Source organism: Vulpes lagopus, chromosome 12 (assembly GCF_018345385.1).
Source record: "Vulpes lagopus strain Blue_001 chromosome 12, ASM1834538v1, whole genome shotgun sequence".
Classification (NCBI taxonomy): domain Eukaryota; kingdom Metazoa; phylum Chordata; class Mammalia; order Carnivora; family Canidae; genus Vulpes; species Vulpes lagopus.
Genome location: NC_054835.1, coordinates 5301341 through 5315774, shown reverse-complemented (window position 1 = coordinate 5315774; position 14434 = coordinate 5301341). Strand labels below are relative to the sequence as shown.

Below are 14434 nucleotides of genomic sequence, written 5' to 3'. Positions count from 1 at the left end.
CAATGGAAGGCACGTAATGACAAGAGAAGGATACTCACTTGGTTCACGTGAGAGAGCAAAGCAGACCTGAGCCTGAGAAGGGAATGTGAGAATGATAATTTTGGCGGCAAGGAGTGACTGTTGCCTGGCTATATGCTTTCAGAGTAATGACAAAACCAAACAAAATCATCTTAAGACTCTTAACAGATTCCTATCCCTTTCTTATTCTTTGTGAGACACAAGGAGGGAGCAGGAGCTTCTAAGAACTAACCATTCAGCTCTTCTTAAAAGTCTACAGGCAGGGGACACAGCTGGTTCTAATGTTAGTGAACCGAAACAGCTACAGGGGCCAACGGAGCAGAAAGAAAACTTATTTATAATGAATTTAAAAAGCAATGGCTTTTCTTTATAAAAGAAACACATTATGTGACATAAATCAAAACCGTAATGAAAAAATAATTTTTCCATCTAAGTATATAAAATATAAGAGAAGGTTGCAGTACATAAGAATGAACATTTTTGATTTATTCAAAGTTTCAATCTAAAACCTCAATGAAATCTACCACCTTTATTACAAGGGGACTGATGGTTCCTGAACAGAAAGAAACAAAGGTCAAGAAAGATGCACCGGACATTGGAGAGACCCAAACCAGCCAGGTGTGCAGAAGGTTTGGTCCGATAGATCACGAGTGGGCTGAAAGCCACAGTGTTGAGAAATGCTGTCAGAACTGGTTCAAGAGTATAAACCTCCATAAGAAAATTAAAGATGGCAAACTCGATCTGGACCCTGTTTACTTCAGGTCAATAATGTCTTCATCCAGGGATGCTGTGAGCTGAAACGGGCTGCTGCCCCACACAGGACTGCCTTCTCTGTTGGCCACAGGGTCCTGGTCAGAGCCTGTCGAGTGGTAGCGCCCCTCGGGGTTGGCTTCTAGAGCAGAAGGACTTTCCAAGGAGCCTGACGTGATCCTACAAGAGAAAAGTCACCTAAGGAATCCCTCGAGAGCATTAGTGACCTGGGCCCCTGCTGTCAGGTAGTTTCCTGTTCATCTGAGCTCATAAAGCCTGTCTCTCGCCACTCCCTACCCATTTGGGGATGGGGTGGGGGGAAGGTAGGGACATGAGGAGTCACCCCAGCTCTACCTCATGGACTGTTGGAAGTTTTAAAGACCAGTGGTGACACACAGGATTGAGGCGTTTTTTACTTTTCCAAAGGGCAAATCTGGATAATACCACTTTCTGCCTAAAATCCTTGGGAGTTGGGGCTCCTGTGGCCTGAGGGTAAGGCTGAAACTCCTACCCACAGGACCACACGCCACACAATCTGGCTCTGCTCACTCTTCTGCCTCCTCCCAGCCCACTCCACTCCCTTGTTTTTCTCTTGTACTCAGGACACTAGCTAGCCGCAAAACCAGTGTGACCACATTCAGGGAGTTCATTTATTCAGGGAGTACTCATACTCATGTAGTCTGTGAAAGCCCCTGGCGTAGCCTTTGCACTCGATGGGCCATGCTGTGCCTGCCTCAGGGCCTTTGCCCTGCTGTTCCTCTCATTCCTTCTAATTCAATCAAGGCTTGGCTCAATGGCATTTCCTCAGAGAAGCCCTCGTGACAACCCCCTCCCAACGTAGAACTACTACCCACCCCATCCCATCACTTACTTTTTTTTTTTTTTTTTTTTTCCATCACTTACTTTTTAAAAAGTTTCCTTGCAGCACTTGTCACTATTGGAAATGATTCAATTTGCTCAACTGTTTACGAGTTTATAGTCTGTGTCTCCACACTAGAATGTAAAGTCCATGAGGGCATGCTTGTCATTAAAGCATCTGTGTGTGCTGCCCACTATGGGCCAGGCTATTGCTTACTGGGTCTATAAGACTTGGTTCAGCCTTTCCTGGTGTTTGAGACCCTCCCCACTCCAGGTGTGGGGCAGCCAGCACTCCCCATTCCTCTGTATTACCTGCCACCCAGGAAAGCTGTAGTTCCTAGAATGTTCTTGTTGGCCTCCCCACCGGCCTGTGGACACCCCGAGGGTGATCTTCATATCCCCAACACCCAGCTCAGTGCCAGGTGCTCTGAGAATGGAGCCTGGATATGGGCTCCCTTACCCTCCATACAGGAGCAAGCAGGTTGCTTGAGGGACACAGAGGCTCTTAGGGGACAAATCAGGGGGATTTGACCAATGGTCATTGACATGGGATACTGAACTGCCTTCCAGAAAGGCAGTACCTGTTTTTATTCCCACCAGAAGCATAAGAGAGGGCCTATTATCTTTAATGCCCACTGAGCATTTCCATTTAAAAATATCTCTGTCAGGGTGCCTTGGTAGTGTAGTCAGTTAAGCATCCAACTCTTGGTTTTGGCTCAGGTCATGATCTTGGGGTTGTGAGATGGAGCCCTGCAGTGCTCGGCACAGTCTGCTTGAGATTCTATCTCCCTCTCCTTCTGCCCCTTCCACTTATGCTCTCCTTCCCTCTCTCAAAGTAACAAATAAATCTTAAAAAAAAAAAATCTGTCAGTCTGGTGAGCAAAAGAAGGAAAAGAAAAGATTTCTTAATGTACTTTTATGAGCATTTGGTGAATTGTAAGCAAGGTCACCCCCTTGCCTGGGCCCCTCCTGGGGCTAGCCTAAGGGTCCTCAGAGAGGAGCCAGATGCTGACTGTCTGCCCATGGCATCATCAGTCAGCAGAAAGGGCCTCGTGGCAGTGCTGTGACCCACAGGGCCACCACTGAGCAGGAATGGCTGGGGCTGGCTTCCTATACCTGTCACTGCTAGTTGATCTTGCTGTCTCTGGCTTGGGGCCTCCTTGGCTTTCTTCTAATTGCTTCCGGGCTTTTGATTTGGGCTTTGGTGCTCCTTCTGACCGGGTTCCACCTTCATCAGAGAGGCCTGACAGGGGAGAAGCACAGGTTGGAGGGTTATTACCACTATGGAGACAGAAAATGTCCTTTTTTTTTTCTTGGTTGGCTATTGGTACGTTATTGCAACAGAGTCTGGAAGGGTTGATAAAGTATATATTTAAATATAATTGGTTTTCTTGTTGGTGGCAACTTTTCTGATCATAAAGAATATATATATATTGCAAGAAGGAAAAATCTTAAGAAAGAAGGAGAGAAAGAAACTAAGAAGGGTCTAGAGGAGGAGAGAAATTCTCCTATGATCCCACCACTGGAAACTATAATTGTCTAACTCTGAGGCTCAATTTCAAAAAAGCACAGTGGTTTGTGAAACAGCAGTTGGCAGATCAAGCTTTCATAGGGAATAGTGGGTGAAAATAGCAACAGACATACTTTAAAAGCAAATGGAAGGCACCGACTTCTAAAAGTGCTTGGCTTCGCCCTGTCAGGTGGCCTGCATCCCTGTCCCAGTTGTCAGGAAACACAACTGCAGGCTAGGGATGCGCTAAGGTGAACTGTCCTTGCAGTTTCAGGCCGTGCAGGTCCCAATTAAGTTTCAAGCCAGTTCCAGTTCTTACTGGTTTAGCACATCACTTCCTTTTTCTTCACTTTGTTTTCACAACTCAGAACAAAAGTCTTTCTAACAGTCTCACCTCTGCATGACTATCATGGTGCTTTGTGCTTTTCTGCTCTGGTCTCCGGTCAGTGTTACCAAGATAGGAGGGTATATCAAATATCTCACATCTGTGCCATCCTTACAGACCTGCCCCCATGGTCTGTGGGCTTTGAGAAGCAATAACTGAACTGCACCACAAATATCAAAAATATGGTAAATTTAAACTTATGAATACACAATGATAGCATGTTATCTGAGAACTGCAGGTTGTAAATACTTTTAGACACTTTCTAGGAGATCCCACATATACAAATACTTATATTTTAAGAAATTGTGTCAGATGAGATATACAGTTTTACAAACTGCCCTTCCTGCCTGCCCTTAACTGGCTTGGGCAGCCTTCCACACCAATAAATATAGACTGACACATCTAGGTGGGGAATGTGCTGTATATGATTCTTTGGTATAGCAGCACTATAATGTATTTATAAATCCCTTACTAAAGGGAAAGTTTCTTTTTTAACTCATCATTTTCAAGGATGATTAACATCTATCAATGAAACCAGATGGCCTATTTATAAAACAGTGAAAACACCCAAATTGCCATTACCCAGCAGTTCTCTGCGTGTCCTGCTGGCTATTTCTTTAATCTCCATGCGGGACAGGGACAGGGAATGAGTGACAGGAATGGCGGCGATGCCCAGGCCGATGGATGTAGGCGGTGTGACAGCCTTGGAGACCAAAGGCGACTTCAGAGGTCGTTCAATGCTTCTACCCACAAGGTTTCTGAGTGGAATCTTGTACAGATTTTTGGACGGAGTTTCACCTGACATGTGATTGAGAAAAGAACGTGAGAACTTTAAGTCTACTATGTACCATGAGGGTGATTTCTGGTTCCTCCACCCAGTTAGCACAAAGGAAGGATTTGTGTGGCATGTTGACCTCCTGGACCTCATTAGGAGCAACAGAGTGGGGGATCCCTGGGTGGCTCAGCGGTTTAGCGCCTGCCTTTGGCCCAGGGCGCGATCCTGGAGTCCCGGGATCGAGTCCCACGTCAGGCTCCTGGCATGGAGCCTGCTTCTCCCTCCTCCTGTGTCTCTGCCTCTCTCTCTCTCTCATAAATAAATAAATAAATCTTAAAAATAAAAAAAAAAGGAGCAACAGAGTGATGGTGCCTGATGGCTTTGGTTTTTAAGTGCATTGTCTTCACAGACACATGACTAAAAATGCACCTGCTACTGGCTCTGCTTGCCAAGGAGAGGAGAGCAGACTGGAGGGCAGGCAGCTGCTTGGGGTGCCCTGTGCCTCAAGGGACATGAGTAGTAAATGACTGATATGGTAAGCAGCTGGGAAAAGAGTGGTGCTCAGAGCAAAGTGGTAACTGCAGCAAAGGCCTCTGGGATTCATGAGCAGAGCCAGATGGAGTAAGAGCGAGTGTACTCCACAGGTTTCAGGACTCCATCCTTTTGGCTATAAAACCTACCAGATCATTAATATCCCTGAAGGAAAAACACGTTTGCTGAGGCAAGTTGGAATCTCTAGCCCTCAACTCCTTTTTCCCCATGGAAACAGTTATTTTCATAATGGAATTTTTGTTGTTGTTATCACAAGGTTTCTTAAGAATGCAACCAATACATTCAGATTGCAAGGTTTTGTTCTTTAATAGCTTTAAATAGTGACTTTGTTGATATTTGAGAATGAGCTAGAGAAATCAGAATGGGTTGGAAATATCTATCAATAAGACAGTACAAATTGCACTTCACCTTCCCCCAGGGAAGAAGGAAACACTGGAGTATCTCTGCCCGGGGGTGTCTGAGGAGAATTGTGGGCACTGGCCCCCTTGGAGCTGCCTCCGGACGAGATCTCGTTCACAGCAGTGGTTGCTGTGAAGTATATATCTGACTGGAATGAAAGAGAAAGCATTAGGGAGCTGTGTGGCTGAGAGGCCCTGCACCCATGGCCCTCCCACCACCACTGCTAAGCCTGCAACCATTCTTGGCCGAGCCGCTCCATGCTACGGGCCTCCATGCTACGGGCCTGCAGTGCAGGAGCATGCCTGGGGAGGGGGGTGGGGGTGGGGGTGGGGGTGGGGTTTCCAGAGCAAAAGTTCTGCACTGCCACCCCAGACCTTTCCTGCCTATTCAGTTCCCCACACTTCCCTTATCTGCTTGTTGATTCATAATAGAAAAGAGGCCATTTCCCACTCATTTTCTGCAGACACAAACCCAGTGCACACTTGCCTAACAGCAGCCTCAGACACCCACAGTGTCAGGCCTGGAAAGTATCTGGGATTTAGTCGGGTCCACTTACAGATGGGTTCATGGACCATTCATTCACTGGTTCAGCAAACACTCTTGCACACGCACTCTGTGCAGGCTCCGGTGAGAACAGCAGTGGTGTGCTGGAGTTGGCTTGTAACTGACTTGGGAGTGCTGATTTTTGATTTTCAGGGATTTTGCAAGTTAAACACAGCCATTATTAAACTTAAATGAATTAACACTGAAAGCAAAGGTACTAAATGTCAGAATTTGACCATTCCTTGCTCTTTGACCATTATCTATACTCTTGAGGTGATTTACATCAACAGCATCTACACAGTGGCCAGACTGCACATAACTTCCTGACTCTGTGATCAGTGCTTTCACCCTGGAAGCTGGGTATCCTAACAGAGGGACTACTGACACCATGGAAACTGGCAGATGCCACAAGTCAGAGCTTTATTTGTTGTTTTGTTGACAGTCTGGTCTTAATGTGATGGAGAAAATTTCTAATAGTGAATATTGAAAGCAGAAGTGTGTTGAGGCTAGTGTCAAAATTGAAAGAAGTTTTGGTTCAATGACCAGTTTGTATGAGAGTAAGAAATAGTTTAATAGTAGATCACATATTAGATTTCCTGACAATAAGCTTATTGGAAAAAGAATTAATGTACTGAGATACAACTTCCAACTATAAAATCAAGGTAGACCTGTAACCACAGTTAGCAAAACTTAACAAAATGTATTCTGTGAGAGCCAATTGGCCTAATGGATTTCAAGATAAAATGCTCTGTACATTTTATCATTTGCAAATCATAAGCTATTTTAATTTTTCTGTCATCAAAGTCTTTGACTGAGATACATATATATGTATGTATATATGTATGTACACACACAGACACACAACACACACACATACACACACCCTTATGATTTGACCCTCTGGGGGGTCAAATCTTTATCAGCACACCACTAGTGCTGTGTTAGCAAGAGAGCCAGTCCCCGACTCCCAGAACTATCAGTGTAGTAGGAGAGGCAGACAGATAGGCAGCCAGCCACCCCCCAGGATGGGATGCATGTCAAGGTTGGGGCTGGGCAGGGGGACCAGTCAGGCCTGGCAGGGCCACGGCAGACTGTGTGGGGCTGACATGGGAGAGGCTAGGACAAGACCTCCTGCATTGTGTGCCAGTAACAAAGGCCCCTGGGGAAGTAATCTTTGTGCTCGTGGCCCTTGGTTTTGATCAAACTATTTCTAGGCATGGATTAGTTGGTTACCCATATTTCAGGGGCCACAGAGTCAAGCTGAGGATGGAAGACGGCAAAGAAGAAAGCAACATTATGAGCTCTTCCTTTTCTAGATGTGAGTGAAGCATCCCTTGGTGCGGCAGGGACCCCTGACCTAACCCAAGCTGATGGCACATTTCTCCCTTCAGCCCAGAGCTTCACAACCACTACCGGCGCTGAATGACACTCTGACAGAACCAAGGGGTGTTTTGAAGGCTGAGAGGGCCACACACAGAAACCGGATGGTGGGCCTGTCCTGGGCGCTGTCACTCAGACTGGCGCACAAGGGGCCTAACGTGAGGATCCAGCGTGGGCACCCTCCCTGAGCCCCTCATACGTGCCACTCACCCTGGAGGCCACGAGCTGCAGCTGTGGCACGACTGCTGTGTGGACCAGGTTCCCGTTCACCACCAGGCGGATCTCCATGGAGTCAGTGGTGAAGGCCAGCAGGTACGGGAATGCGCACACTGCAAGCAACAGGCAACGGGTGCGTCAGCTCCCAGCCCGCTGGCTGGAGGCTCTGGAGGTGCCAGACATTCCCACAGGCGGCCTTCCTGCTCCGGAAACTTCCATCTCCCCGACTCCTCTGGCTGCTTCTCTTCCTCCTCCCTTGGCATGTTCTCTGAGAGCCTCGTTCCTGAGATAGCCGTCTCTTAGTTGCCAATCTTCTGCTTCCAGTAGGTGTGCCCTGTCTCTGTTTCCCCTTGTCCCCAGTCTCATCACCTGGTTTCCTGGAGGCTCACCTGCCCAAGTCCTGAGAGACATTCCCCCTTCTTGTCCAGAACACAGCTTGGCAACACTCCCCTCTGGCATATACTGCTGCACCCAAAACCCCCACCTTTACCGGGTTTTCATGCCCTGTCACACGTTCACTCCTCTTCTGTGTTCCTCCTGCCATGTAGGCCTGCGCAGGGGCCATGTCCTTTTCCTCACGGGGTGCCATGGCGTTGATGGGTTTGTTAAGTTATTTGTTAAAGGTCGGCCTCACTTCTTGAAATTATTTTCTACCTCACACTGACTTCCAAGCCTCATGACCTGGTTGCTCTGTGACCTCACCTTTGGCCTCTTCACTGGGCACTTCATGCTCCTATGCTCCTTCACGCTAGCTTATCCTCTGTTGCCTCTTTCCTTGGTGGACTCTATTTCTTGGTGAACTCCCTTTACCCAGGGTAACCTTCTACCACACCCATACCTCTAGCCTAGCTTTCTCAAGTGATTTCCAGTGTTGGGGCTCAAAACCTGAAAGTGATTTTCAGCCCTCCCCCCTCCCTTTTTTTTTTTTTTTTGCCATATCTCATCTGTCATTGAAGCCTAACTGGTCCCTCCATTATCTGGATTGGATCCTCTATTCTCATCTCAAGACTCTAGAACATTTATCTAACATCACATGTTTGTCCTTGTGGGAAAACAGTACTAACTTGAACATTCTTGGGTCTGATCTGACTCTCATCAGGGCAGAGGCCCAGCTGTGGGTCCTGACCGCCCCCCCAAGGGAAGCACCACCACTGTCTCCCTGATGTTTCAGTGGCAGGCAAAGTACCTGCATTTCTGTGATTCTAGATATTCAAGCTTTGAAACACATAAGAATGGTGAGGAATGTACTGTGCTTCTCCAACAAGTGAGGTGGTATTTTTAAGGCTGGAGATCTTGCTCTCGAATTACAGGAAAAGGAAGGCAAGGGCCAGAAAGGAATTGATAACTGGAAGACTCCTAAGTCCTGAAAACTGGGATTTCATGGCTCTCAAATGCTCACATGCTCTCAACAGGAAGGCACAGTGGATGCCAACAGTCCCAAAAGGGGAACAAAAAGGAAAAAGAACACTTTGAGTGCTCATCAGACTCAAATAACTCATGGCCTCTAGCAGTAAGCCAGCAAGTTTGCTTACATGGGATTGAATAGTTCAGATGGGTCTATGCAGGGGAAGAGAAAAACAATCAAAGTTTTTCTTACCAATTGCATAAGGAGCCTGGTTCCAACAGAACTGGAAATCTGACGCAGAGGGTTGAACCAAAAAAGAGCCCCCGTTAAATGGGCAAACCTTTTTATAGATGCAACTGTCTGCAACAAAACAATAGCAACTCATTTTTTTGTTAGAGACAATGCTTAGAGCTGGTCATTAGAAAAATGAAAAAACAGGCAACCGAAATAGTGTCCTATCTGCTAGGTCTTCATACATAGCTGGTACTAACTGCCATGATGCCAGGTTCTCAGCCAAGAGGCAGTCACAGCCACTGTGATGGAACTACAACAAGCATTCACAGCTGCCATCTTGGAAGGATTTACTATGTGTCAGGCACTTGAGCTTTCAAAACATCAGCTTATTTAATCTGAATAACCTTCTGAAGTAGGTGCCATTATTACGCTCATTTTACAGATGAGAAAGTTGAGGCCAGGAGAGGTGAAGCAGCTTGTCCAAAGTCTCACAAGTACCACACAGGGGGTGGGGTGGAGTGGGGTTTGAACACAGGTGTGTCTGGCTGCAGAGAAGACTGGACACTTGATGGAGCTCCCCCAGATGGGAGGCGTTCCTGCAAGGTAGATCATGCTCTGAGCCTTACTCAGCAGGAGAAGTGTGGTGGATACTGAATACTCCCCGCCACCCTCTTACCCCCACATTTTATTAGGAAAACTGTGTCAGGCAGCCCCAGTGGCTCAGTGGTTTAGTGCTGCCTTAAGCCCAGAGCCTGATCGTGGAGACCCAGGATTGAGTCCCATGTCTGACTCCTTGCATGGAGCCTGCTTCTCCCTCTGCCTATGTTTCTGCCCGCCCCCCCTCTCTGTATGTGTCTCTCATGAATAAATAAATAATCTTTAAAAAAAAAGGCAGGGGGGGGAAACTGTGTCACCTTGGGGAACACGAGCCAGAATTAGATTAAGGCTGGGCTGAAGAGCTGCCCTGTTCCTGGCCTGCTCTGAGTGCTAAACTAAGTCCAGGTGATCCAGATCCTCTCCAAATGAGATGGTCCATATGGATGCAAAAGCTCTTTTTATTCCAGAAGCCCAGCATGTTTTAGCCAATTTTATGCTTAATTATTCCTAAAAACAGATATAACTTATATACCATAAAAATTTATGGAGATATAACTTATATACCATAATTTTACGGAGATATAACTTATATACCATAAAATTCATCTCTAAGTGTACAATTCACTGTATCTGAGTAAATTTACAGAGTTGTACAGTGTCACAGTCTAATTTTATCATCTTTTCATGACCCTAAAAAGAAACCTCATGCCCGTTAAGCACTCACTCCCATCCCTGTTTAGAACAGAAAGCTGTGCCTCCCCCCACCCCCCACCACCAGGGGAGGAGAGGCTGTAAAAGCCAGGCTGCTGGTCAGGGCCTGCACAGGGGCAAGCAGAAGGCCCTCCTCGCAGCTGCTATGGCCCATGAGGCTCCCATCTTGTCAGGTCTGTTTGGAGCAGCCTGCCATTGGGGTTTAGGAACTCCTTTTCATGTGACCACTAGGCTTGCAAAGCAATTGTCTCATATAGTTTAACTAACAGAGTCCTTAGGAGAGGAAAAATGAATCAAAGTCAGCGGTGTCTTGTTTTGCGCGGTGTCTTGTTTTTGCTCCGGTGGACTCACTAGGGGAGAACAAGCTACCTTCAGCCTCAGCTGAAGTGTTGCTCCCAGAGAGGACAGCAGCTCAGGAAGGGTGGCCCCTCCCTGCTGCGCCTTCTGCTCTGGCCTGAGGCTCTGCAGCTCTGAGTGTGGGTGTGGGTGTGGCTGGTTCCCCCCTCCTCCAGCCCCTCTGGCCCACCACAGCCCACAAACACGCTGGCTTCTTCCATCTTCTAGAAAGCAACTGCTCTTCCTCCTCTGTGACCTCTCTTCCTCCTTTACTGAACCCTCCCTTCTCTTTCCCCCAACACAAAATTTTCTGGAAGGCTGGTCTGAACTCCCATCTCTACTTCTCTTGCATTCTCTCATCCCATGCAGTGGCATTTGCTCTGGCTACTTCCCAGGGATACTTGTGCTCTCATCAAGGTGTCCTGAGGACCTTTACCTCCTTCTCCAGGACTACTGCTCCCTAATGAAACTGCTGTCTTTGGGGAGATTTCATTCCCTGTGGTGGCTCTTTGGTCCCCTCCCCATTCCCCATGACTCTGAGTGGCACTGACCTGCTAATAGCTCCCAAAGAGGCCCTCCCACAGGCACTCTCCTCTGAGCCTCCAGTGTCTCCACTAGCATATCTGGGAGGCACTGACCTGTCCAGACTCAGCTCTTGATATTCCCCCCAACTCAAATCAGCTCTTCCTAAAGTTTCCCACATCTCGATACATGGTAGTCTCCATTCTTCCAGTTGCTCAAGTCCCAAAGGGCAGCCTCCTTTCTCTCCTCCTGGCACACACCATGTTAGATTCATGAACCCACAATCTTGGTACTCATACTTTGAAACCTCTAGAGTCTGACCATGTCTCAGCACCCCAGTGCTATGTGCTGCTACAAGCTCTCTCATCACACGTGTGCTGGCACCTGGTAAGTGAACCGCCTTATCCACTTCCGCTTCTGTGATGTTCTCCACACAGCGGCCCGAGCAGCCTGTGGTCCTTTTCATACCTAGGTCTGATCCTGTTACCCCTTTGCTCAAAATCCTCCAGCTGCTCACTAGCAACAAGGCCCTCCCTGAATCTGGTCCTCTTTGTTTTTTTAGTTTTATTTTTAAAATATTTTATTTATTCATTCCTGAGAGACACACAGAGAGAGGCAGAGACATAGGCAGAGGGAGAAGCAGGATCTCTGTGGGGAGCCCAATGTGGGACTTGATTCAAGGACCCCAGGATCACGATCTGAGCCGAAGGCAGATGCTCAACCACTGAGCCACCCAGGTGTCCCAAATCTGCTCCTCTTTAGATAACATTTTCATCCACTCACACCCACACTCACGCTCACGCTGCTGTGGCCAAACTGGTCATCTTGGGGTCACCTTGAAATACTAGAATGTTCCCTCCTCAAGGTCTGTGTAAAGACCACACCCTTTCTTGACTCTCTCAGGGTCTTCTCTCTGAGTACTCCTGTCTGGGGAGGTCTTTCCTTCCCACCTCCCCTAAATGGAGACCTGCCCTCTCCACCCCTGCCCGACTCCAACCCCTCTCCCTGCTTTATGTCCAAAGCACATACCACCATTCACCATAGTAGGTATTTTTCTTAGTTATCCTGTTAATTGTCTCTCTGCCCCCTTTGAAATGTACACTCTAAGTAGCAGGGATTTGTGTTTTACTCACAGCCGAAACATTAGGTGCTCAGTAAATCTTTGTAGAATGAGTGAACTACTCTTTCCTCCCCGTCCAGGAAGGACACAGCAGTGATGTGATCCTCAAGCCCAGCCTGGGTCCCTTACACACACCTCCTCTCTACCTCAACTCCCACCGGGGGGACAGCAGACTACTGGTGGGTTTGAGGGGGTCTGGGTTGGAGGAGACCTGAGCTCCTGGAACACAGAACATGCTGGATGGCAGGGCATGGTGGGTATGTGCCTGTCCCAGAGCAGAGCTGCCCACCTGAACAACAGTCACTTGGGCAAGGATGAGGTGACCCAGACTGCATTTCCAAGGCTCCTTCCTTCCCTTTCCAGTTGAATAAGCTCCAGAAACTCCAATATGACCCCAGAGAAGTAGAGGGTCCTCCCTCCCAATAACTTATATTGGTGGTTTCTGCACCTGAGGACAGGGGGCTCTAAATCAGACTGAACTGGCTTAGAAAAGTAATCAAAGCATAGAGCTCAGAGCTGTGAAGCATGTTCACAGTTAAAAGTGCTGGAGTCCACACCCGGCTCTCCCCTAATCTATGAGCTCACTGCAGTCCCTGGCAGCGCCTTTCACTGCTGTGTCTCCAGAATCTAACATGTGCCTGGCACAGAGAAGATCGTCTGCTGGGGTTTAGAAAGGGCAGCCTGAATGAGGGAGCTGCGGTGAGGGGTTAGGATTCTAAAATGTCTTGGTACAGGAAGGAGCTAAGAGTCCATGACCTTCATCCCTTGACCTTCCCCATCCAGCTGGTGGAGCAGGGTGGCAGATACTACTTCTAATATTAAAACAAATTTCTCTGAAGAAAAATTCCTTTCTGCATGTAGAAGAGTCTATGGAGGTTACAGAACAAACTGGATTCTGATTAATGCTCTGATGAATCTGGAATAAAAGGAGGAAAAAAATCTTGCCATGCCTGGCAATGAGTTATGGGCTTTACAAGTATAATCCTGTTTAATCGTCACAGCAGACATGAGAGGTAGGTTGTGTACTCTTTATTCACCTGGAAGTTAAGACTTAGGTTAAACGTGGTCACGCTGAGAATAAATGGTACTTATGTGAGCATTTCTAGTTTCCTTGTGTGATTATCTTTAAAACACCATCTGCAAACAGAGTTCATCTTAGTACTGAAATTTATTATTTGCATTAAAGGCGAATCATTGTTGTATGCTGAGGTCACGGCCAAATTTTCTTTCTTTCTTTCTTTTTTTTAAGATTTTATTTATTTATGCATGAGAGACATATATAGAGAGAGGCAGAGGGAGAAGCAGGCTCCATGCAGGGAGCCCGACGTGGGACTTGATCCCTGGTCTCCAGGATCCCACCCTGGGCTGAAGGTGGCGCTAAACCGCTGAGCCACCGGGGGCTGCCCAAATTTTCTTTCTTTTTGTAAGTAAAGATTGACTCTGCTATTCAAGATAGAGATTAATTACAAGAAAATAAGATCCTCAATATATTAAACTATTTATACTTTCTCCCTGAAATTTATCTTGCAAATACATATTTCTCAAAAACATATAACTAGAAGTTCTAATTTCTATTATAAAATATTTTCATCTTTACCATATCTGAGATAAAAGTCTCTATATGGAAGTCTCAGTTTATAAAAGTTGTTTTTATTTTGTTTTGTTTTTAATAGCAATAGAAAGGAAATGGGCGCCTGGGTGGCTCAGTGGGTTAAGTGTCTGCCTTTGGCTCAGGTCATGATCCCCAGAGTTAGGCTCCCTGCTCAGCGGAGAGCCTGCTTCTCCTTCTCCCCTCCTACCCCTGCTCATGCTCTCTCTCTCTCGCTCTGCCATCTCTCTGTCAAATAAATATAATCTTTAAAAGAAGGAAATAGAAAGGAAACTGATAAAAATCAAGTATCAGGGGGAGGGGGTGCCAAGATCATTCTACAGCCCCTTACTGACAAGGGCCTTCACACCACAGGCATCTGGATGGAAACAGGCAAATGCAACAAGCACTGTGTATGTGGGGGGGGGGGGTAGGGGGAGAGTGGGGGCAATGAGTTACAGAAATGACCTGGAGGATGGTGGAAAAACCCAGCTGGTTGTCTGGGGTTGTTCACTGGGGACCACCAGCCTGCTGGAAGAAGGAGGGAGATGGAAAATGAAAACCAGATTCCTGACCCAGAGAAACTGAAAGAAGT

General features: G+C 47.1%; 1 protein-coding gene across 2 annotated transcripts in view; it reads right to left on the bottom strand.

The window, feature by feature from the left end:
* Positions 1 to 480: 480 nt before the first annotated feature.
* GARNL3 (GTPase activating Rap/RanGAP domain like 3) overlaps positions 481 to 14434 on the bottom strand; it is a 147385-nt gene continuing 133431 nt past the window's right edge. For both annotated transcript variants that reach the window (XM_041723830.1, XM_041723829.1), the window contains exons 25-30: positions 8984 to 9091; positions 7381 to 7499; positions 5257 to 5395; positions 4104 to 4319; positions 2743 to 2869; positions 481 to 948 (exon numbers count right to left, since the gene is read on the bottom strand). In XM_041723830.1, the coding sequence (XP_041579764.1) occupies positions 771 to 948; positions 2743 to 2869; positions 4104 to 4319; positions 5257 to 5395; positions 7381 to 7499; positions 8984 to 9091 (887 nt within the window). In that variant the 3' untranslated portion in view covers positions 481 to 770. The remainder of the gene's footprint in view (positions 949 to 2742; positions 2870 to 4103; positions 4320 to 5256; positions 5396 to 7380; positions 7500 to 8983; positions 9092 to 14434) is intronic.